Here is a 22,763-nt window from a genome sequence, read left to right as displayed (position 1 = left end):
GGCTGGTCAGTCCTTTGGCGATTCTCTCATAAGTCGGCCCGTCCTTCACCGTCCCCGTCATCTGACGGTTAATGGCCTCTTCGTTTGTGAGGTCAAGGAGGGCGCGCAATTCCTTGTCTCCACAGTTGCTCATCTTTACAGTGTCTGTCAGGTTTGTGTTTCCCTCTTGCTACTAGCTGCTCGTTAATTCCTGCTATCAGCTGTTTCCTGTTTATCCACCGCCAGTGGCTTGCACGTGTGGCGTCATCAACAGCTCCTCCCACAAGTCTTCAACAGCCCCTCCCGTGAAGGAAGGCCACCTCGTTCTTTTTAAACCAAAAAGGTTCCGCCAATATGTTTACCCCTACGCGGCAGAAAATTGGGCGCCTCGGATCAACTCGCCATTTCGCCTCTGTGTGTCTAAACGCTCGCAGTTTGCCGGCAAAACAGCCCAACATTCGCCAAAATCTGGCAGTGTAAAAGGGGCTCAAGTTTCTGACTCGATGTGTTTTGTCTTGTAGAAACTGCCACCACAGTACTGAGCATATGACTGGGTAAAAGAGACTTGGATTACACTGCACGAGTTGAGTGAGAGTCTGTAAATGAATGCTTTGGTAAAGTTTTGCTGTTGTTAACAATGGTTCCCGTTTACTTCAATTCATGAAGAAACATTCGCCTTTTTTGGATTCTTCATTCACCATGGAGGCATGCCAGAAAAACAAAGTTCTCTCGAGGAATTTAAGATAACACACAGTGAGTAACTGAAATGCAAATTGTTGGGTGAAGTATTTTTTACTGACTATTTAAAGCACACAATTAGCTCATGTAGTATGATGCATTCTCAGAGTTGTGCAGATGGAGTTGCTGCCATGTAAAATAAAAAATCTCTTCTTGCCATGTAACTATTAGTTCAAACAAAAAAGGGATAATATTAATATAAATCTGAAATTAAGAGGTTTATGCTGCTCATTAAAAAAGAAGCATCAGCTTTTCTATGAAGCTATTCTCTTTTGTGTTGAGCCAATCACAGACCAGCTGTTGACTTCTGACTTCTTACTAATCAGTCAAGATACCTTTGTGATTAAAGTAGGACAGCATCATTTACTGGATTTTTTTATCTCGCATTTTTAAATACTGATTCAAAAAATGTTTAAGCACTTTCAAAAGATTACTAATATAATTATTAATTAGTCATTTGACAGAAGGGGAGACTGGGCCTGATGTTTAAAGTTCAAGTGAATGATCTTTCAACAACTCAACTGTGATTGATTCTCAGCTTTCAAAGGTGCCGTTATTGTCATACTTTATAATCATTTTAAATAAGGTACGGTAGTTTTAAACTTCTTGGTATGTGAGGCTCTAGTATCTGTCGTGAGTCTGCGTAGCACTGTATCTGTAACACTGTCAGAGTCGAAGCATCGATGTGAGCTGAAGGAAAAGAAAAGCCAAGAAGTCCATTTTGTTTTCACTCTACAAATGTTTGCTGCTGATTAAAAAGCTTTTTGATGAAGGTCTGGTCTGCTTTCCTGTTCCATGGAAAACATGTTTCAAAGCTTTAACTCCGCCTTCATATTGTGCTTGATGTTTTTGTTTTGGATTGTGACGCAAATCCTCTATTTGACTTGGATGGATGGACAGAAAGACAGAAAGACAGAAAGACGGACAGACAGACAGAGAGACAAACAGATTGGCACAAATAAGCCAAAACTGGCACTGACACAAAAACAAAGACGCAGTGTCTCCCACCTTGTGTCTGCTCATCCGGGCACTGCTGGTTTTGGCAATTCAGGACACAACTTGGATCGAGGATAACCTGGAGAAGCAAACAAAACACAAAGTCAACAGAATATAGTGCCAACTTTTTTAGGTAGGCGTAGCTAATCATCATGGTAATGGGAACCCTCTGCTGAAGGCACTGAGAGCACCTGAAAACAATGCAAAGACCACGGCTGATGAGCCGACTGCCAACGTGGGTGTAAGCTCAGCGTTTTACTCATCTGGGAAAATGCTGGCAAAGGAAGCAAAAGTTTATAATCGGGTGCCAACAGATGCTGATGGATCCTGCTGTCTGTTTGCCAACCAAAATGAAAGAGAAAAAAGAAAAAAACAGATGATTTTTTGTGGGGTTTTAGTTGTTGTTCTTCCTTCCTCTGCAGGAAGACAGGAACCTAAACTTTATGGGCACATGAAAACAGGCACGGGGGACTTTCAGACTGCAATCTAGGTAAACAGCACCGAAACACACACACGTGTCTTGAATCCCTTTGTTCCAGCTGATTCAGAGCCTTTTGTTTCCCTCAGTTGGGGAGTCAGGAAAACATGGCGGAGGTAAAATAGGAGGAACCGGCGTCTCGGGCCGACCAGCTTCCTCTTGTTTCAGACATGGAGAGTCTTTATCCAGTGTCTGCTGCAGAACAATTCAGGCTGCGACAAAACCTTCGGAAAGCCTCCATGGCAACAAACAGTGCTAATATTTATGCCATTCATGCGTCACACACTTCACAGACCTGCAAACTTTTGAATGCAAGAGGCGACATCATACTCTGCAAAAGACAGAAAATGGCGGCCACTGTGGCTGACACATTTGCTTCGCTCACCCAGCTCCACCACTGTAGGCCATGCGACTGCTGAATAACAACATCGAAAAAAAATTATATTGTATAATATTAGAATATTGTGATGAAAACATCGTGGTAATATCATATCATGGAGCCTCTGGTGATTCTCATCCCTAAATTTTACTCATTATTTCATTACATCACATCTACAATTCTGAGAAACATTAGACCAGACCCCCCTGTCAGTTGTTGCTCGTATAGAAAAAAATTGAGAAATCAATAACTTTCAATACTTTCCAGGACAGTTGTGAGCTTCTTTGAGTTTGGAATAAGCCGATGAAACACTTGCTGTGTTACTACTGAGAAATACCAAACAGCCAGCTGAGAGATGGAAACAGAAAAAGCGTCTCTGCTGAGTCACACTGTGAGCTGACCCGGGCGTTTCTCCGTCAAACCTCTGCTTTTCTGTCCACTCATATGTCTTGTTGTCCTTTGGGACCCCAGCATGTCTCGGGACAATTGTCCAATAAGCTGATTCAAGGACAGCTTGTTTATGTTCTGGTCCAATCCCAGGACACCGGGCTGTTTTGACTGGGACTGACCCCCTGATGCAGCTTGAATCTCACTGTAAACAAACATCCAGTTTCCCATGTTAGAATCACAGACTACTTCTGTTTGGACTCTGACATATAAGAGCGCAGTCTACGTATGCAGTGTACTGAGTTTTTGACAGTTTGTTGGGCGCATTCATCCTCCCAGAGGACAAAACCTTTTGGAAACTATATTTCAATTAAGCATTAAAGACAGAAAGACTGGTTCCCACTAACTCCCCAGTAAAATCTGTCTTCTTGAAGGCAAGACTTCCGCTTAAAAAGAAGAGAGTGTCCAGCAAAGGTTGGTGTTCAGTGTTCACGTGGACACCAATCTGGAAATCCATCGGTTTAAAAAAAAAACAAAACTTTTTTTTTCTTCCTTTACCTCTGGAGGCACAGCCCGGAGTTTTTCGACTAACGGAAGTGAAGGGGCCTCGGCGATCGCTCACGCCCTTCACTTCCGGTGATGCCCCCAGGGAATCGCTGTGTTGTTTACAAATACTTCGAGTAGAAAACCAGCAGAGTTTAGCTATATATCACATTTTTCACATCACTATATCACCGTGTAGACTAATCTGATGTTTGTTAAGTCTATAAACACAATGACTGAACAAACATTACTATTTCTGTGTGCACGTTTTGTAACTAATAACATGGTTATCATAGATTAGCTGGGCTAACCGTTAGCTGTTAACGTTAGCCGTTAGCCATGTCTGTAATAACCATGGACTGTATAAAAATAAGGTAATAACTCAATAAATGGTCCGTGAATAAAATATTTTTTCCAGCGGATATCTTAGTTACAACATGATTGAGCTAGCAAAGCAGTTTTGTGTTGCTATGTGTGGTATTTATTCAGTTTTGGGAAATCACGATGTCTAGAAAGCATCAGTGGCTGCAGCTGACAGGGACAGTTGGCAAAGCTAACATCAGGACGTCATCTGTTAAAAGCCTCCCGTTGTCGGATACGACATGAAACTACTCCAGTTAGCTCAATCATGTTGTAACTAAGACATTCGCTGGAAAAAATATTTTTTTCACGTTGACGAGATGTCGTTTTGGGTGGAGCGGTTGCTATGGACGCAGAGCTTGCTGTTTCTGTAGGTACGTATTTCCTGGGGACACCTGCACGTCTCAGCCATGCCCCCTCCATTGCAATTGGCTAAAGTGCAGCATGTTCAAACTCAAAGCCCCGCCCTCCCCCCCTCTCTAGTCGTCTTTCACACAGGGCTGCCGACAGATTCTCCATGTAAATTGCAGAATCTGTCTTGAGAGATTATGTGGACACAAACTCCCCCTCACCACGGTAGGACTGAGTTTTTGTGTCTGGTACTGGCAGCCATCAAACCAAACACAAGAGGTACACACCACTAGAGTCCCCCTCAGGCTGGAGACTCAATATAATTCAACAGCACCACAAACTACATCCTCCAAAGTGGCCATAAAGTTGAATCAACTTCTCTGAAACAGCAAAAACTGAATGTAACAGCCTTATTGACAGATTTATAGCGGGACCTTTTGTCTTAGACTGCATTACTTCCTCCCAGGTGACATGAAAAGAACTGGAGACCAAGCAGCATGTCAACAGGTTTCCACAATTTCCCCTCTTCCTCTACCTTTTAAAAGGATGCTTGGCAGCCCAGGCATCAGAGGAACACACTGGCATTGTATATTTATGCACACCATGAATATGTTGCATGTTTCATATCACCAGGCTGTAGCCATGGAGTCAGCGGGGGGGGGGTTAACAATTTTAAAACTTGTTTCCTATCATATTAATTATCACAAACAAGTAGAGCTGTACAGTGTACCATAGGAATATGCAATAAATTAAGCTTTTTGACACGTTACTCTGACATTGCGTGGACTATCTGACAAATATAAAGTCATAAAGACACTAACATCAGCTGAATATGTCCATGAGCACCATTGTTAGGTGCTGGACGAATGTGTGTCTAATTAACAGGTAACTTTACTATGATGCATTTCATACAAGTGAAGCGTTATTGTTGGTTCATGTTACAGTAATAAGTTTCCCATCGACAACAGATGGGAACATGAACAGATCCTGACTTCATGCAAAGCTAGTGGGTGAAATGTGCTCACAATGTATTGGCTGTTTGAACTACAGCTTCTGTTGAGGTACGGCAACACCACTCGGACAAACCACCTGCAGAACTTCAGTACATATGATTAGAATAGATATGATTTAGGTTTGCTTTTAAAAGAAGACACTGAAGTAGCAAACCATAGTTCAATTGGCAACAAATTCCAGAGAGTGGGACCATAATGACTGAAGGCACCAAAACCTGAATTGGAGTTGATTCTGGGTATTGTGAGGAGACCTTTGTTTGATGATCTAAGGGATCTCTCTGGTACGTACTCAGTGAGCATGTCAGAAATGTAGGAGGGAGCTAACTGATTAAAACATTTATAAACAATAAGAAGAACTTTAAAATCAATTCTTTGTTTTACTGGGAGCCAGTGTAGTGATGATAAAATCGGGGTAATATGGTCAGACCTTTTGATTTTTGTTAGTACCCTAGCAGCAGCATTCTGAATAAGCTGGAGTTTGTTTAATGTTTGTTTTGGCAGTCCAGCAAAGAGGGCATTGCAGTAGTCTAGTCTACTAGAAATAAAAGCATGAACCAGCTTCTCAGAATCTGATTGGGATAAAAAACATCTAACTTTAGCAATATTTCTCAGGTGATAAAATGCTGTCTTAGATATATTAGAGATGTGCTTGTGGAAGTTGAGGTTGGCATGAAGAACCACACCTAAGTTTTTGGTTGAACAGATAAGGGAGTAAGCAGGGATTCAATTTCATGCCTCAGGGCCTTAGGACCAACAACAATAATCTCTGTCTTGTCCCGATTAAGCTGTAAGAAATTTTTGCTCATCCAGGAACTGATATCTGAGATGCACTGGATGAGATTGTTCAGAGGGTCATGTTCATTGGCAGAAACCGATATGTATAGCTGTGTATCATCAGCATATGACTGATATGAGACTTTATATTGCTGAATAATGGACCCAAGAGGAAGCATGTACATATTAAATAAGAGAGGACCTAAAATCGATCCTTGAGGGACACCATATGGAATGCTTATCTTATCTGAATCAAAATTACCGATGGACACAGAGAAAGATCTTCCAGTGAGGTAAGAAGAAAGCCAGTATAGAGCTGTACCTTTAAGGCCTACACAGTGTTCAAGACGTTGAATAAGAATTTCATGATCCACAGTATCGAACGCTGCGCTTAGATCAAGAAGTACCAGAACAGAGACTTTATGATTGTCTGTGTTAATTTTGAGGTCATTCACTACTCTAATCAGAGCAGTTTCAGTACTGTGGTTTACTCTGAAACCAGACTGATAAGTGTCAAACAGATTGTTTTTTGACAGATGCAGATATAACTGTTGGTAAACAACCTTTTCAAGTATTTTCCCAAGAAATGGAAGATTTGATATTGGTCTGTCGTTGTCAAAAACCAGTGGATCAAGATTATTTTTCTTTAACAGTGGTTTTACAACAGCGTGCTTGAGACATGAGGGGAACGTTCCAGAAAGTAGGGAGACATTAACAATGTCAAGAACATCCTCCACCATACAACCAAAAACATTTTTGAACATTTTAGTTGGCATCATGTCAAGAGCACATGTTGAAGAACTGAGCAGCCGCACTACATCATGCAGCTCACAGGACTGAATCAGGGTGAAGTTGGAGAGAGTGTTAGCAATGTTACGCTGAGTCAAAGAGACGTGATCATACATGCCAGCAGAGGAAGCCACAATTTTATCTCTAATATTAGAAATTTTGGATGTAAAATATTTGGCAAACTCATTACATTTCTCAGTAGAGTGAAGATAAGTAGGAATTTGTCTAGGTGGATTAATCAGCCTATCAATAGTACTAAACAGCACTTGGGAATTATTTGAATTTTCAGCAATTATTTGAGAAAAATAATGCTGTCTAGATTTTTTAATTTCATTGTTATATTTACTGAGATGATCCTTATACCTTAAATAATCTATTTGTAGTTTGGTCTTACGCCACTTGCATTCAGATTTGCGGCAGGATCTTTTTAATACTTTGACTCTTTCCACATTCCTCCAGGGTGTTTTCATTTTAGCAGTAATTGGTTTAATTCTCACAGGTGCAATATTGTCCATGATTGTATGACTGAGGTATTAAAATTATCAACTAAATTGTCACACAGTGACAGAGAATACAAATTTAAAAAGGACTGGGACCTGCAGCACTTAGCAGAGTCATATCTAGAAATAAATATGTTAGGTGTTTCAGCACAGATGGCCCGTTTTTTAACTAATTTGGATTTTAAACCTGACACATATTTGGTCAGAGCAACACTGAAAAAAATACAAAAAGCTCTGTGCTGGAAATTTACTGTACCTATAAATAAAGTGTGTGTTTTACAAAGTTGACATGTTGGCAAGTCACTTGTGGTCCATTCATACCAACCAGATGGGAACTACTGCTGTAATATACTCGCAGAACTAATGTGGCTAGCTAGTGGATATTAGTGAGCATTCTTATGATATTATGATGCATGATAATCTCACCTGTTTGAAAATGAGACCATAAATCTGTTGGATCTGTATTTATTCTATGAGCACACACAGTTTAACTGACTATCATAATCACTCATTTAGAATGTTAAATGGATCATGCAAAAAAACAAAACATACAATATGGGTCCAGTAAAAAAAATGTTTTGGAGCCACTGGGCTACACGGTAAACACAAACCCACTTGATAGCCCCTTAAAATGTTTTATCTGTCCAACGCCTGATTCAAGCTTCTGCAAAGACACATGTCGACGTCTCTGTGGATCTAAACAGAGAACAGTGTTATGGATAAACACTTCCCAAATCTCAACAACAGCCCATTGTGTGACCCTGATTTGTTGGGTTGTTTCTCTATCTGGGAAACAGACGTTTGTGAGAACAACGGCAGACCTTTATGAATCAGTAAATACAATTCGAGATGTGGGCGACACTGGAACCAGAGTACTCTGGCCCGTCTGTGATACAATGGCACAATGGATATCTTACATCATACAATTATTGACAAACGGATTGTCCTGTGTCTTTTTTTCAGTCTTTGTCTTTCTGTGGGAATTCATTCAGAAATACAATTATTGGCCGAATCAAGCCTCTCCAGCTCACAATTGTGTTTTCTGCAATTGTTCTGATCTGGGAAGCACATGGACAAAAAGGGGGTTATGCAATGATTATTCAACCCTCCTTCAGTTTGACCCCTTTAGATCTCGGTTTGGCCTGATCAGGAAAAGAGCCAAAAATAAGCCTTGTGACAGGACGAGGTGGAGAGAGGATCAGCGATTATTCACTATCAATAAACAGAAAAACAACACACTTAGAGAGGATCCGACATCCCTCACTCAGAGCAAATAAATAAATTCTTTCCAATAATAAAATTACTGGTCAGGACAGATTGTGTTTTCTGTTCCTGTTCCTCAGTTACGTAAGTGATGAAGAAGTGTGGGACAGGACCAGGGCTGTACTGATAGTTTCAAGCTTTGTTAATAATGTTGATATTCAAATTATAAATGTCTTTTTTCATGTCTACTTATTCTGTTAAAACCTGGTATTTCTGCAAACTTACAGATACAGATTACACTAATATTGTAAGTATTACTATATTTGTAGAATTAGATTCCAGTTAGGGATGCACCATATTGGATTTTTTTGCCAATATCCAATATAACTTTTTTTTTTGGCCAATAACCGATATAGATATATCCACTTTTCCCCACTTAACTTGAGTAATCAAGTCTCTTCTGTGGTGGAACTAACATCATATCATACATGCATACTCTCATTGTAACGGCCCACCAGCAGATGGAGACATGAAGTACAATACCGTTCAATGTATGTGACATTCATTCATTGTGTAAATTAAGAAAAAGAATGTTGGCCGATTATGAGTTCATTTTAAAGTTGATACTGACCGATACCAATGATGTGTCGATATTATCGTGCATCCCAAATGCAAGTGGTTGCTGCATAAGATTAGCCCCTTTTACACTGCCAGATTTTCAGTGAATGTTGGGCCGTTTTGCCGGCAAGCTGCGAGCGTTTAGACACACAGAGCCAGATTGGCGAATTGATCCAAGGTGCCCAGTTTTCCGCCTCGTAGGGTAGACATATTGGTGGAACCTTTCTGGTTTAAAAAGAACAAGGCGGCCTTCTGCCACGGGAGGGGCTGTTGAAGACTTGTGGGAGAAGCTGTTGATGACACCGCACCTGCAACCCACTGGTGGTGGACTAACAGGAAACTAGCAAACTAGTAGCAAGAGGGAAACACAAACCTGACAGACACTGTAAAGATGAGCAACTGGGGAGACAAGGAATTGCGCGCCCTCCTTGTCCTCGCAGACGAAGAGGCCATTAACCGTCAGATGACAGGGACGGTGAAGGACGGGCCAACTTATGAGAGAATCGCTGACGAGCACGACTTCCCTCCCACGTCACTGTTTACGTCACACACTGAGCTACATGTTTTGTTACTTGCTCACGCCCCCCACTGCCCCGAAAAAGACGCATTCTGTATAAACAAAAGTAGGTAGGCGGCATTTTGCTGCACTCCCCGATTTTGTTTTTATACTGCAAATGCTGAAAAAAGACTGATTGGGCTTTCCTGCAAATTTGCACAACTCCTATTTAAAAAGGGCTATTGATTCCGACTCATGCAATCCTAACATTTCAATAACTCCTACAACTCCTGTTGTAAAATCCAAAAGTTAAAATTTATTTTAAAAAAAAAAAAAAAAAAAAAAAAAAAGATAGATGCAATAATTTCCAAAATTCCCAACAAGTTTCTATCAAACAGATGTTCTGCTTCAATTCATATGTGCTGGTGTGAAGCTTTTCAAAAACAACATTGTGCAGTCCAACAGCTTTTTATTTTATTTTTTTAGGGTGATAACGTCAAATCACCAGGAGGAATTGTCTGCACTGTATGTTTCTGCAAATGACACATAATTTACATTTGCATGTTTCATATGCATCATATTAACATTTCTAAGGTAGAGCAATATATGAGCTGACTGTCATGGGAGGTGGAGGTGGTGGTGGCAATTGACACCTGCCAAGCTGCAGACCAGTGTTTGAGACCAACAAACAACAAAACCAGTTGTTGTTTAGTGAGTCATTGCCGTTTCCAGCAGCTTTTCACCCCCAAACCAGGTATTTTAAGCCAAAATATGATCTTTTTGTGTTTTTTTAACCTAAACCTAAACACACATTTAACGTATTCAGTACAGCCCTAGATACGGCTGGTCTCAAAGACGTAAATCTATTGATATAGTACAATACACGGTCATATTCATTTCTCTGTAAGAGCTCTTCATAGTGCTTGTAGCCCACAGAGGGTGAATGTAAGATAACGTTGGCTTGTTGAGGCTAAACATGGCTTCAATTGAATTTTTTAATCAAAACATTACTTTCAGAGTCTGTTAGTCATGCTTTGGGAAACTGCAGTCAGTATATCTCCAAAGTAGACACAGAAAATTTGTTTTACTCTGTTTCTCTTTTTTGTTTTAATCATCTTTAAGGGTTTGTTTTACTTATTTTCTTTTTACTCCTATTTTTCATTATTCCATCCTTTTGTTTATGTGAAAACATTTGAATTTGCCTCTCGGCCTATTTTTTGTACTTTTATAAAGGTCAGCTGAAAGTACATTTAGGTGTGTGCTGTTATGTGTGTGAAAGATGCAGTAAGTATGAATACAAGATTATAAAATATCAGAAAACAGTAACGAGGGCCAAAGGCTAAACACATGACCTCATCAATCTGTTATCAACAGAATAAGTTGACGATTAGATTTGTCCTTATTGACTGACTGTTTTAAACTGTTACTGCAAAGAAGTCAAGTCCTCACAGCAGCATTAACTGTGTGTGCATTCTGCATTTCTGATTTCTGAGGGACCTTTGGACCTTACGTCTGTCTGCCCTTTCCAACCTCTCAGTGACCCCGAGAGCACTTCCTGTGTGGAGGGGAAGCGCACAGACAGATGGCAGAGACGCCATTTCACCCTTTAGTGTGTGTGTGTGTGTGTGTTGTAGTGAAAGCCACAGACAGAGCAGGCTGTATAGCTTCCGGAGGGTAAACATCAGCTTTCTCATGAGAATGTTTTTCTGTTAACTGCTCAGACCTCTTCTGTGTATGTGTGTGTGGTCTAGGCTTTTTTATACAAGTAACTGACATATGAACAGACTAAGAGTTCAAAGTGACAGGACTGTACTGCTTCAGCTTCTCGCACAATCCACCTCTGAGTTACACAAACTTAGTTAATTGTGTTGCTCCGTTCAAACTTAAGGAATATCTTGGCTACAAAAGATCTTGGTCACAAGTTCATTAATTAACCTGTTTGGAAACGTATGTATCGCTGTCCAATTCCAATTATTATCCTTTGTAAAGGAGATTTACTTCATAGCAGGTACTAGTTTCTTTCATCCATCCATCCATTTTCAAAGGCTTATCCGAGACCAGTTAATGAGCAGCAGGCTGAGCAAAGTACTCCAGACATCTCTCCAAGGCCAGATAAGATATATAATCCCTCCAGTGTGTTCTGGGTCTGCCCCGGGGCCTCCTACCAGTCGGACGTGCCCACAACACCTCTAACAGGAGGCGCCCAAGAGGATCCTGATCAGATGCCTGAACCACCTCAACTGGCCCTTTTCAACACGAAGGAGCAGCAGCTCTACTCCGAGCTCCCTCCGAAAGTCCGAGCTCCTCACTTATTAGTCTCTTTCATATGTGGCACAACAAGAAACCTACAAATCAGCCATAACAGATCACTGCAAAAGAGAAGACCATCTTATGGACTGGGACAAGGCCAGAGTCATACACACCAAGGACAACAAACACTGGCGCTGGATCAGGGAGGCTATTGAAATAAGGAAGAGGGGCCCAGGGACGATGAACAGGGACGAGGGGGCATACGTGCTCTCCCACACCTGGAGCGGCGTTCTGGAGAAGCAGCGGACAGACAGCAGGTGGCGTGACTGTCCTGTCAAAACTGACGGCGCCTCCCTAATATCAGCTGATTGACAGATCAGCTGATAAAGACGCGTCACAACCACCACCAAGTGACACTTCTGAGGAAGGCGGACCTTTCTGCTGAAACATGTCAAGGTATGTAATATCCTAACATGTCTGAGATAAAAGAACAACTAAAGTCATTATATATGCATATTGCTTTATGAAAGACAGTCAGGCTAAATTAGGCTAACTAACCTCCCACCTGACAACCATGGGTCATAGCGTGCGCTGCATACAGCAACTCAGTGTTTCCCATACATTGATTTATGCATCTTCATTTCATTGCAGAGTTACCCGCAGGCACAGATTTGGCCAGCACAAACCCCCAGCACCGGGTGTCACAACAGTGTCAGGTCTTACCTGTGTAATGGCAGCAACAGAAAGTTTGCTGATCTGGTGGGCAGTCTGGGCTGCATGGTCCGCTGGAGCTGCGGTTTGCACTAGTAGAGTCTGGGTTGCTGCAGCCGCTGGCTGGGGCTCCAGAGCTGCTGCCTACTCTCCTCCTGGCGAGGCAGTCTGTAGTGGCAGTGGACACACTGTGATTCAAGGTTTTAGCTTACGTTAGCTACATAAATGTTAACTTGAAGCTGCAACTACGAGTCTTTGGCTCCGGTTAGCAGAGGGCTAAACTAAAGTCAAAGATGCAGCATGTGTACGGCCCCTTAGACTCTTTTTTTGATGAGTTGCCTTTTTTCTGGGTTGCTCTACAGTACAGGTGGTTGTTGCTAATGCTAGAACGCCAGCAACTTTTTCTGCAGGACTCTCCCCCGTTGAATCAGACTTTCGCCAATGGGATGTGCACACACATCTGCATTTGTGAAACAGCCAGTAGGAGCGCCCTCTCTCTCTGACATGACCTGTGATTGGCCAAAGTCTCCTAAATGTGAAAGCGAGACTTTCAAAAACCTGAAAACAGGGCCAAGAAGAACTGCAGGAGTCTAGTTTTCTCTCACCTGAATTAAAATATGTTCAAATTTTATCATCTGATTTTTTTCTCAATACACTAAAATAAAGCTTCCTACCCCAACTTCAACTTTCTAGGTGAATATAATCAGAGCTACTTCTGACAAGCTGATGCATCTCTCTGCAGATTACAGCACAGGTCACTTTAGCTTTAGCACGCATACAAACTAAGAAGGGTTTTGGTGCTGTGCCATTTACTACAAGTTAGCAAGGTACGCAGTTGATATTTATTCTGGTGCACAGTTAATGAGAATAATAATAAATTACTTTATTCTATTCTTCCCCGCTCTGTCCCTGCTGTTGATCTTAATCTATAATTTATAACAAACACATTTTCATCACTGCACACAGGGATTTGAGATGATGAGATAATAATGAGAAACTTTCCTCTTGCTATGGAAAACAGTTATTGCAGCTGTTCCTCTGTGCGATGCTGTTGTACTACAGGCTGCAGACATGCTGAGGTTCATTCCCCTTTTCCAGATGAGTCTACAGCGTCATCTAGAGGACAGAAACATGGACTGCAGCAGAGCTCAAAAGGTCATCCTGACTGTTCTCTGGATCCTACCATGCTGTCTTTGATGGATCAGCTTTCTGATGATAATGTCTTAATTTTACTCATCTGCTTTCAGACAAAAAATACTTTTGACATTTAACCAGTACACACAGACTGACTGAATCAACTGAATCAAATCGAGACTGAATCAAATCGGGACATCAGTAGTGATACCCTGCTCTATTACAGAGTGACAAAGAAATTCAAATTTCTGCAGAAATAATTGGTTTTGCTGGAGAGGAGGAAACTTCCCTTTATTCATTTTGGGTATTGGGCTTGATCTGAAGTATGTGCACAACAAAATACTTGATGTCATGGCAGAGACTTTGCATTATAGAGCGGGGATACATATTTAGACAGTCTGAGAGAACATGTATCCCACTATAACTTCAGCTGGGAAAGAACTGACTATGACAGGGGTTGCATATTTTGGCACACTACCGCAGATTGCAAGTTGCTAATTTTGTGAAACGGTCCCCAGGTGTGGTGATGTTGCTGAGTGCAGGTCTGACTCACCTGTAGCTACAGGACTGAACTCTGTCACCCCTCATGTTCCTGCTGCTGCCTCTCCTCCTCCTGATGCGGACACTATAGTTACTTCAGTCAAAGACAATACAAAGTGGATGTCGGAGCTCCAAAACTGTCACAGTCTAGCTTGAACAGTCCGAGCATGGCGCCGCCAAACATTTCCACCATTGCTCTCTCCCAGGTGTGTCGCATTAGTGACGTCAGTGATGACCCTCCAGTCTCCTCTGGCACACCCCCAACCTACAATACAAAATGTTTTCTTAAAACTTATATTTATTCACTTTTTGATGTAACAGTTGTTTATTTTTTATTAACAGCAATTGTGTTCAAAAAATAAAATTATACAAATACAAAAAAATAATAAATTAATTAATACATTTTACACAATCTGCATAAAATAAAAGGATTCATTATTTAAAACAATACTTTGAAATAACCTAATAAAAAAATAAAGGGGATTTTGTGTGAAAAATAAATGCATAAAATTGATTTGGAATATAATAAAACTAACAAAACAATACTTAAAATATAATATCTTTCAGACTGACTGATTTTAGAGTAAAGTGAAGATAAACTAAATCCCCTTATTCATGTGTGTTGAATAACTCCTGGTAATTTGAAAATGAATTAAACAATCAGCACGTGACAAATTAATAATTGTTTACAACTCAATATCAGTAAATATGTCTGGCAAAAAAATACAAGTACAAACAGTACAAGGGCTTTAGTATCTTAAAAAGGAAATTAGCCTATTAAAAAAAAAGTACACAGATATTTTTAAAAAATGGCTTTATTATTTAAAAAAAATAAAAAAATAAATTAAATAAAATAAAAGAGGGCAAACTACATGGATACATTTAGATTAAAATAGTAAAATACGATAAAAAAAAAAAGTTTCAATGTGAGTGTCGCAGTTCTGCTTGTAGTTCCGCTGAGGTCCAGCAGAGGGCGACATTACACCAGACACCAACAGCTGCAACATAACATTATAGTACAGAAGCATTTAGTGTTGAAAAATGAATGTATAGAATTAAATTAATTTAATCTAAAAAAAATAAATAACATGAAATTAACAATTTAATATTAAGAATATCTCATCTTTCAAAATGACGATCTTTATGCAACATAAATAAATAAGATGATTTAGTTAAGTTTAAGTTTTTCGGCAGACTTTTTTGGCAATGCAGAACTGAATTTAACAATTATACAGTAAACATGACAAAACAAAAATATTTTACAACCCTATATCAGTACAAAATTCATACAGATAAATACAGCTCAGGGGCTTTAGTATTTAAATGAATGTATTAAAAAAATAAATTAAATGAAATATAAAGAAGGGATTAAGTATTCAAAAATAAATTCAACAAATTAAACAAAATGGTTTGCCTTGGGAAAGTAAGTATAAAAATGTGTAATCTGTAAACATGGTTTAATGTGTGTATTTGTGTCGCAGCTCTGATTGTAGTTCCTGCTCCAGTACACCAGTGGGCGACATTACAGCAGAAACCAGCAGCTGACAGGTAAAACTCACTCAGTCAACTTTAAAGGTTTTGAAAAGGTTTTATCTTATTAATTATTTAAACATTTTGTCCTTTTACACATCTCAGAGGAAAATGTTACATATATATTATTACATAAATAAAATATCATACAATATGAAGGGATTTAGTGTAAAAAAAAATAATGTATAGAATTAAATTAATTAAATTTTAAAAAATAAAATAAACATTTAGAATATCGTATCTTTCAAACTGACTGTTTTTATGCAACATAAATGATATATAATGATTTAGTATTTCTTCAACAGACTTTCATTTCTGGCAATGTGGAATTGAATTGAAAACAATTATATTCATTTAAAATGAAAAAAACAAAAATATTTTACAACACAATATTAGTCAGCTCAGGGACTTTGTTTTTAAATCTAAAAAGTTATACAATTATAAAATATAAAATAAAATAAAAATATTATCAAGGGATTAAGTATTAAAAATGAATTCATTAATGACATCAAGAGGGTTGTGTTGGGATATTGCATGAATAGTTTTGATTAAAATAATATAAATTATTGGAAAAATCTGTAAACACATTTAATGTGTGTGTGTGTGTGTGTGTGTGTGTGTGTGTGTGTGTGTGCGTGTATTAGTGTTTCAGCTCTGCTTGTAATTCCTGCTTCAGTCCACCAGAGGGCGACATTACAGCAGAAACCAGCAGGTAAAACTCATTCAGTCAACTTTAAAGGTTTTTAATGTTTTGTTTTATTAATTTCTATTACATCATTTTGTCTTTCACCACATATCAGAGGGGAATATTATACTTTTACTACTGCATTAGATATAGATAGAATGTATTTAAATTGATCGATTATAGGCAAAATAAAAGAAATAAGTGTGTGGAGAATAAACAATAAACAACACAAATAAACATACTTATAAAATAAACAAAATAAGGTCCTGCCCCTTTATGGCTGAACTCCCATAGTTAAAGTTAGGGTCATTGCTGCAGCGCTGGCAATGAGTCAGGATGAGTTATCTTCAGTTGATGGGAGTTTGTGGAGCAGCCTGGAGGATGATCCCGCTGTGTGATTACAGAGTGTGTGTGTGTGTGTGTGTTTTGTTGTCTTAACGTGTCTGGATAACATGTGACCCACTGTGTACTTTCACAACAACACACAGAAAGGAAAAACACACCGTCACCTGCGTGAATGCTCATTTACAAGATCAAATAAAGATCTGCACAAAGTCAGAGGCTGCACTCTGGAGCTGACAGCAGCTGAGAGGAGAAAATAAAACAACAAGTAAGTAGACTTTGTTTTATTTTATATCATATTAGATATCAGACATTAGATGGACTTAAGATTATGGGGTCACAGTTGTTCAGAGCTGCAGCTAATAAATACTTTTTTTTATTATTGATTAATTGTTTGAAAAATTGAAAAAAATGCCCATCCAAACTTCCCAAGCTCCTGTGTGACACCTTAAATCACAAAAATTCAGTTTACAGACATATATGACAGAGAAATCCTTCAATTTCAGAAGCTGGAAACAGAAAATATTTGGCTCTTTTTTTCACCAAAAATGACTAAAACCATTGATAAATCATAAAAATAGTTGCCGATTATTTTTCTGTCAGTCAACTAATTGATTTGTTGTTATGACTCCATGAACATGTTGGATAAACATCCACTCCTCAGGCTGCACGTGCAAAGTATTTGTCTGATAATAACACTACATATTTAAAGTACTTTTTAGAATAAATACAAAAAAGCGATGTATAAATATATACATATATATACAGTACAGGCCAAAAGTTTGGACACACCTTCTCATTCAATGTGTTTTCTTTATTTTCATGACTATTTACATTGTAGATTCTCACTGAAGGCATCAAATCTATGAATGAACACATGTGGAGTTATGTACTTAACAAAAAAAGGTGAAATAACTGAAAACATGTTTTATATTCTAGTTTCTTCAAAATAGCCACCCTTTGCTCTGATTACTGCTTTGCACACTCTTGGCATTCTCTCGATGAGCTTCAAGAGGTAGTCACCTGAAATGGTTTTCCAACAGTCTTGAAGGAGTTCCCAGAGGTGTTTAGCACTTGTTGGCCCCTTTGCCTTCACTCTGCGGTCCAGCTCACCCCAAACCATCTGGATTGGGTTCAGGTCCGGTGACTGTGGAGGCCAGGTCATCTGCCGCAGCACTCCATCACTCTCCTTCTTGGTCAAATAGCCCTTACACAGCCTGGAGGTGTGTTTGGGGTCATTGTCCTGTTGAAAAATCAATGATCGTCCAACTAAACGCAAACCGGATGGGACGGCATGTCGCTGCAGGATGCTGTGGTAGCCATGCTGGTTCAGTGTGCCTTCAATTTTGAATAAATCCCCAACAGTGTCACCAGCAAAACACCCCCACACCATCACACCTCCTCCTCCATGCTTCACAGTGGGAACCAGGCATGTGGAATCCATCTGTTCATCTTTTCTGCGTCTCACAAAGACACGGCGGTTGGAACCAAAGATCTCAAATTTGGACTCATCAGACCAAAGCACAGATTTCCACTGGTCTAATGTCCATTCCTTGTGTTTCTTGGCCCAAACAAATCTCTTCTGCTTGTTGCCTCTCCTTAGCAGTGGTTTCCTAGCAGCTATTTGACCATGAAGGCCTGATTGGCGCAGTCTCCTCTTAACAGTTGTTCTAGAGATGGGTCTGCTGCTAGAACTCTGTGTGGCATTCATCTGGTCTCTGATCTGAGCTGCTGTTAACTTGCGATTTCTGAGGCTGGTGACTCGGATGAACTTATCCTCAGAAGCAGAGGTGACTCTTGGTCTTCCTTTCCTGGGTCGGTCCTCATGTGTGCCAGTTTCGTTGTAGCGCTTGATGGTTTTTGCGACTCCACTTGGGGACACATTTAAAGTTTTTGCAATTTTCCGGACTGACTGACCTTCATTTCTTAAAGTAATGATGGCCACTGGTTTTTCTTTAGTTAGCTGATTGGTTCTTGCCATAATATGAATTTTAACAGTTGTCCAATAGGGCTGTCGGCTGTGTATTAACCTGACTTCTGCACAACACAACTGATGGTCCCAACCCCATTGATAAAGCAAGAAATTCCACTAATTAACCCTGATAAGGCACACCTGTGACTCCACATGTGTTCATTCATAGTTTTGATGCCTTCAGTGAGAATCTACAATGTAAATAGTCATGAAAATAAAGAAAACGCATTGAATGAGAAGGTGTGTCCAAACTTTTGGCCTGTACTGTATATATATAGTCATGATATTGTGATTGTGATTTAACAGCTGGTGTCTCAACCAAATGAGTTCATAACTATCACTAAATATTGATCTTTACACCTGCAGTAAACTGGGGGCCTGACTGAAAAGACCAGTATAACCAGTTTGAATATTGTTGCTGAGAATTACAAATGAAAGGTACTGTATCTCCTTTATTTCTGCCTTCCTGTGTTTTTGTTTGTTTGTTTGTCTTTGAGGTGCTTCATAAAACTTAAAAGTTTTTCTTACTCCTCTTACTAACAGATTAGCTGTTGCACGGAGGGAGGGATGAGTGCAGAGACAGAGATGGAGCAGGTCGAGTCTGGAGGCTCCGCTGAGGACCAGAGTGAAGACAGTCTGACACAACCAAAGGTAGCCATTAACACATGATATGACACACTGATAACTTCCTGTTAGTATCTCTCCACTGCAGATTAAAAAGGAAACGTCTGTTGAGGCACAAAGAGGAAATCTGGTACTGAAAATTTAGACTTTTAAATTTTCTGTTTCACTGGAATTGTTTTAGGAAGCGATTCAGTCATGGAAGAAGAATTCTGATCATTTACTTCAGTAAAAGGAGTAATACCACACTAAAATATAAAAATATATATCATGTAAGATGCAGGCTAGGACAGTGTACACAGAGAGATACAACCAAGTGACTGGGATCATGTACAGGAACATCTGTGCCGAGTATAAACTAGAACAGTGGTTACCAACTGTTCCAGCCACAGGCTCCAGATTTCTTCAAAGTCATTGGTTTACGGTCCACACAATTTAATATATTCAGCATCAAACTTGCGTCGGGCCATGTCGTTGAGCTAGTTTGGTCGCTAACACTACAGCAGGAAACAGCACTGGGTCTGTTTACATTTGGCTTTCGCTCACGGGTCAGACACATTGCATTGCTCTTATTGGTCTATCCAGTTGTGTCTGGAGGCATTTCAGTCTACATTAGGATGACGCTTCTTGGAAACAGAAACTGAACTTTGGCTCCAGACTAATTCTAGTTATGCCGGATCTACAACACACTGAAGTGTTCTAGTCTGATGCCAAGATCAACAGAAGGACACTGGTCGTTTTCTGATCTCACACAGCTGCAGTTAAAGATAAAGTATGCAGGATTTTCCCTGTAAAACAATGTGTAGACTCATACAGAGGTAATCCCTTCAATCATTATGTCCCACTCTCAGTGTGTGGTTGTGTATTTCTCTACCCTCTGCCTGTATTTTCTAATTTTCTGTGTTCAGGTAGTTTGTGTGAGTGTCCCCCCACAGCGCTCAGATGAGGTCGAGGCTTTATAAAAAGGTAGCAATGGGCTGCAAGACCATAAGCATGTCTGTGAAAGCATGGATGCTTCACACACATCTTCCTCATGGCAGACAATCTATACAGTTAGCACAGTTTGAAGGTGGACAACCAAAATTGGTATTTGACCAAATGTCTCCCTTTCTGTCGCTGAGATATTACTGTACGTTAAGTAATGGCCAGAATAGTGTTTTATGCAGAACATTATGATGTCACAGTGAAGGTGACCTTTGACCACTTCATCATTTTATCCGTTAAGACATTTGTGTCAGATTTGTCATAATTAGTGTATGAATTCTTGAGCTATTGTGAGGTTGCACTGACCACCAAATTTTAATCAGTTAATTTGTGAGTCTAAATGGATGTTTGTGCCAAAGTTGAGGAAGTTCTCTCAAGGTGTTCCTGAGATATCTGGTTGCAAGGTCACAGTAACCTTGACCTTTGATCACCATGTTCTAATTAGTTCATTCTTGAGTCCAAGTAGATGATTGTGCCACATTTGAGGAAATTCCTTCAAGGTTTTCTGGAGACATTGCATTCACAAGATTGAGACGAATGCAAGGCCACAGTGACCTTGATCTTGTCCTTTGATCTATGACTGCCAAAAATAATCAGTTAATCCTGGAACACGGCTATCACTGGCGCAGAGGCATAAAAACGCAAATATAGGGGGGGAAAATGTGAAATCAGAGTGAATGTGGGGTTAGCGTGCGTGTTTACAAACATAAACCACCAATTCTGCTGTTTTAGTCCGAGGACTTAATGCAGCTCAGCATGCCACGGTGATGCTGAAGCCAGAGACAAAGAGTCATAAATAATTTAACCGCTGACATGTCTTCACAACTAACTGACTGTCTGCCTAACTTGTTTCCCTTTCTGTCCAGTCTGAATCAGGCCCTGAATTCCTCAGTCTGTCTCGCTGTACCCACTGCTACAACCTTCGCTGGGGGGACGACGGTGAGTCCAGCTCCTCAGCTGAAGACTCTGGATCAGAGGTGGACTGGGAGACAGAGGCAGAGTCTCGCTCTAGCTGCTCTGAACTGGCTTTCTCAGAAATACGTAATATAAATGCTGAATCTGGAGGAAAAGATGGTGACGGAGGGGAGATGTCGGAGATCCAGGAAGCTAAAAATAAGAAAATGACTCAAAGAGCTCCACTCATCAATTCTTCCTCCTTGCCGAATTCCCCTGGTCCTCAGCTCACCCCTCTGTCCCTCCCGCCACACCCTCACACCGTCGTCTCCACCCTCCACCTGCAGGTGTTGTCCCAAAAACAAGACAACAATGACGACGCCTTCTACATTGTCAAACAGCAGCTGTCTGGGAGAGAGGAGGAGGAAGAGGTGGAGAAAGCAGGGCGAAGTAAGGGAAGAGGGCAGGAAGGAATCAACAGTGTGGAGCGTCCACAGCCGTTTCAGTGGCAGCAGACGGGGTTACTGTGGCAACAGTGGTCACAACTAACATCGCAGCAACACCAGCTGTCATACCAACAACAACCTCAATACTTTTCTCCTCCCATAGCTCAGTGTCAAAGGTCGCCACCACCTCTGCACACACTTCCTGTCCCTTGTCCCTCGATGCTCCACACACCCCAACAGGCCCCTAATGCACCCTGCGCAAATCTGCATGCACCCGGTCCACAACCCTGCTGGTACTGCTACAGAACGTACTTTCCTTATCCTCCTGAGACCCTGTGTCCTGCTATGAGGACATCACATTATGGGTTTACCGGACCTTATACTCCATTCTTCTTGAGTTAGACCTGTTGTCCTTGTGCGTGGACACTTTTTGTGCCATCTAATGGCAGTAAGAGCACAATACACTAATACATGTAAAAACAAGATGGCAGCCGTCTCTGCCAAGTCAGTCTGCAGCCGATCCCGACACAAAGTGAACAAGGTCCCAAACCTGATCACGTTTTATGATTGAAACTTGTTTAACTATGATTAATTATGTTTGTAGTTTGATTCGGCAACAAATTTTAGCAACAGTAACAAGATAAGACACTTAAGTGCTCATTTGAAGACATTTTGAAGACATGAGGAATATTCAACTCGTTTGAGGACACTGGGACTATTATCGTTGACAATGTTTAGTTTTTATACTTATCAGGTTCTAATGATGCCAAATAGTTGGGAGAAATTAAAAACGCATACCAAACAAAAGTTTGGGTCTCAGAAGGATATATATATATATATATATATATATATATATATATATATATATATATATATATATATATATATATATATATATATATATATGTATGTATATATGTATATATGTAGTAATTAAATATCTGCAAATGTCAACTAAAAAGATGCATTTAATGAAATGTTTGTACAAGAACCTTGAACGTACACTCAAGTTATGTAGTTTGAAGTTCATTCTAATCCTAATTTAAAGTC

The 22,763-nt window shown here is 40.0% G+C and overlaps 1 protein-coding gene and 1 long non-coding RNA gene across 2 annotated transcripts; one reads left to right on the top strand and one right to left on the bottom strand.

Annotated features, from left to right (window-relative positions):
- Positions 1 to 1,724: 1,724 nt before the first annotated feature.
- LOC117268494 (uncharacterized) lies at positions 1,725 to 14,487 on the bottom strand. Its single transcript, XR_004502650.2, has 3 exons — positions 14,253 to 14,487; positions 12,578 to 12,733; positions 1,725 to 1,792 (listed from the first exon to the last, which is right to left on the bottom strand). It is a non-coding gene; the product is annotated as an uncharacterized LOC117268494 (long non-coding RNA).
- Positions 14,488 to 17,002: 2,515 nt separating this feature from the next.
- On the top strand, positions 17,003 to 22,530 carry LOC117268487 (uncharacterized). The gene is made up of 4 exons (XM_033645002.2): positions 17,003 to 17,064; positions 19,135 to 19,206; positions 19,312 to 19,419; positions 21,240 to 22,530. Exons 3-4 carry the CDS (start codon positions 19,336 to 19,338, stop codon positions 22,113 to 22,115), a joined length of 960 nt encoding a protein of 319 aa, XP_033500893.2. The 5' UTR covers positions 17,003 to 17,064; positions 19,135 to 19,206; positions 19,312 to 19,335; the 3' UTR covers positions 22,116 to 22,530.
- Positions 22,531 to 22,763: the final 233 nt, after the last annotated feature.

Source organism: Epinephelus lanceolatus, chromosome 17 (assembly GCF_041903045.1).
Source record: "Epinephelus lanceolatus isolate andai-2023 chromosome 17, ASM4190304v1, whole genome shotgun sequence".
NCBI classification, from domain to species: Eukaryota; Metazoa; Chordata; class Actinopteri; order Perciformes; family Serranidae; genus Epinephelus; species Epinephelus lanceolatus.
The sequence above is the reverse complement of the archived record's forward strand: the minus strand, read 5'-3'. Positions and strand labels throughout refer to the sequence as shown.

Coding starts and splice junctions, on each gene's coding strand:
- LOC117268487 (XM_033645002.2), top strand. CDS start 19,336: ATGAGTGCAGAGACAGAGATGGAGCAGGTCGAGTCTGGAGGCTCCGCT. Junction 19,420..21,239: donor ACAGTCTGACACAACCAAAG/GTAGCCATTAAC, acceptor CTTTCTGTCCAG/TCTGAATCAGGCCCTGAATT.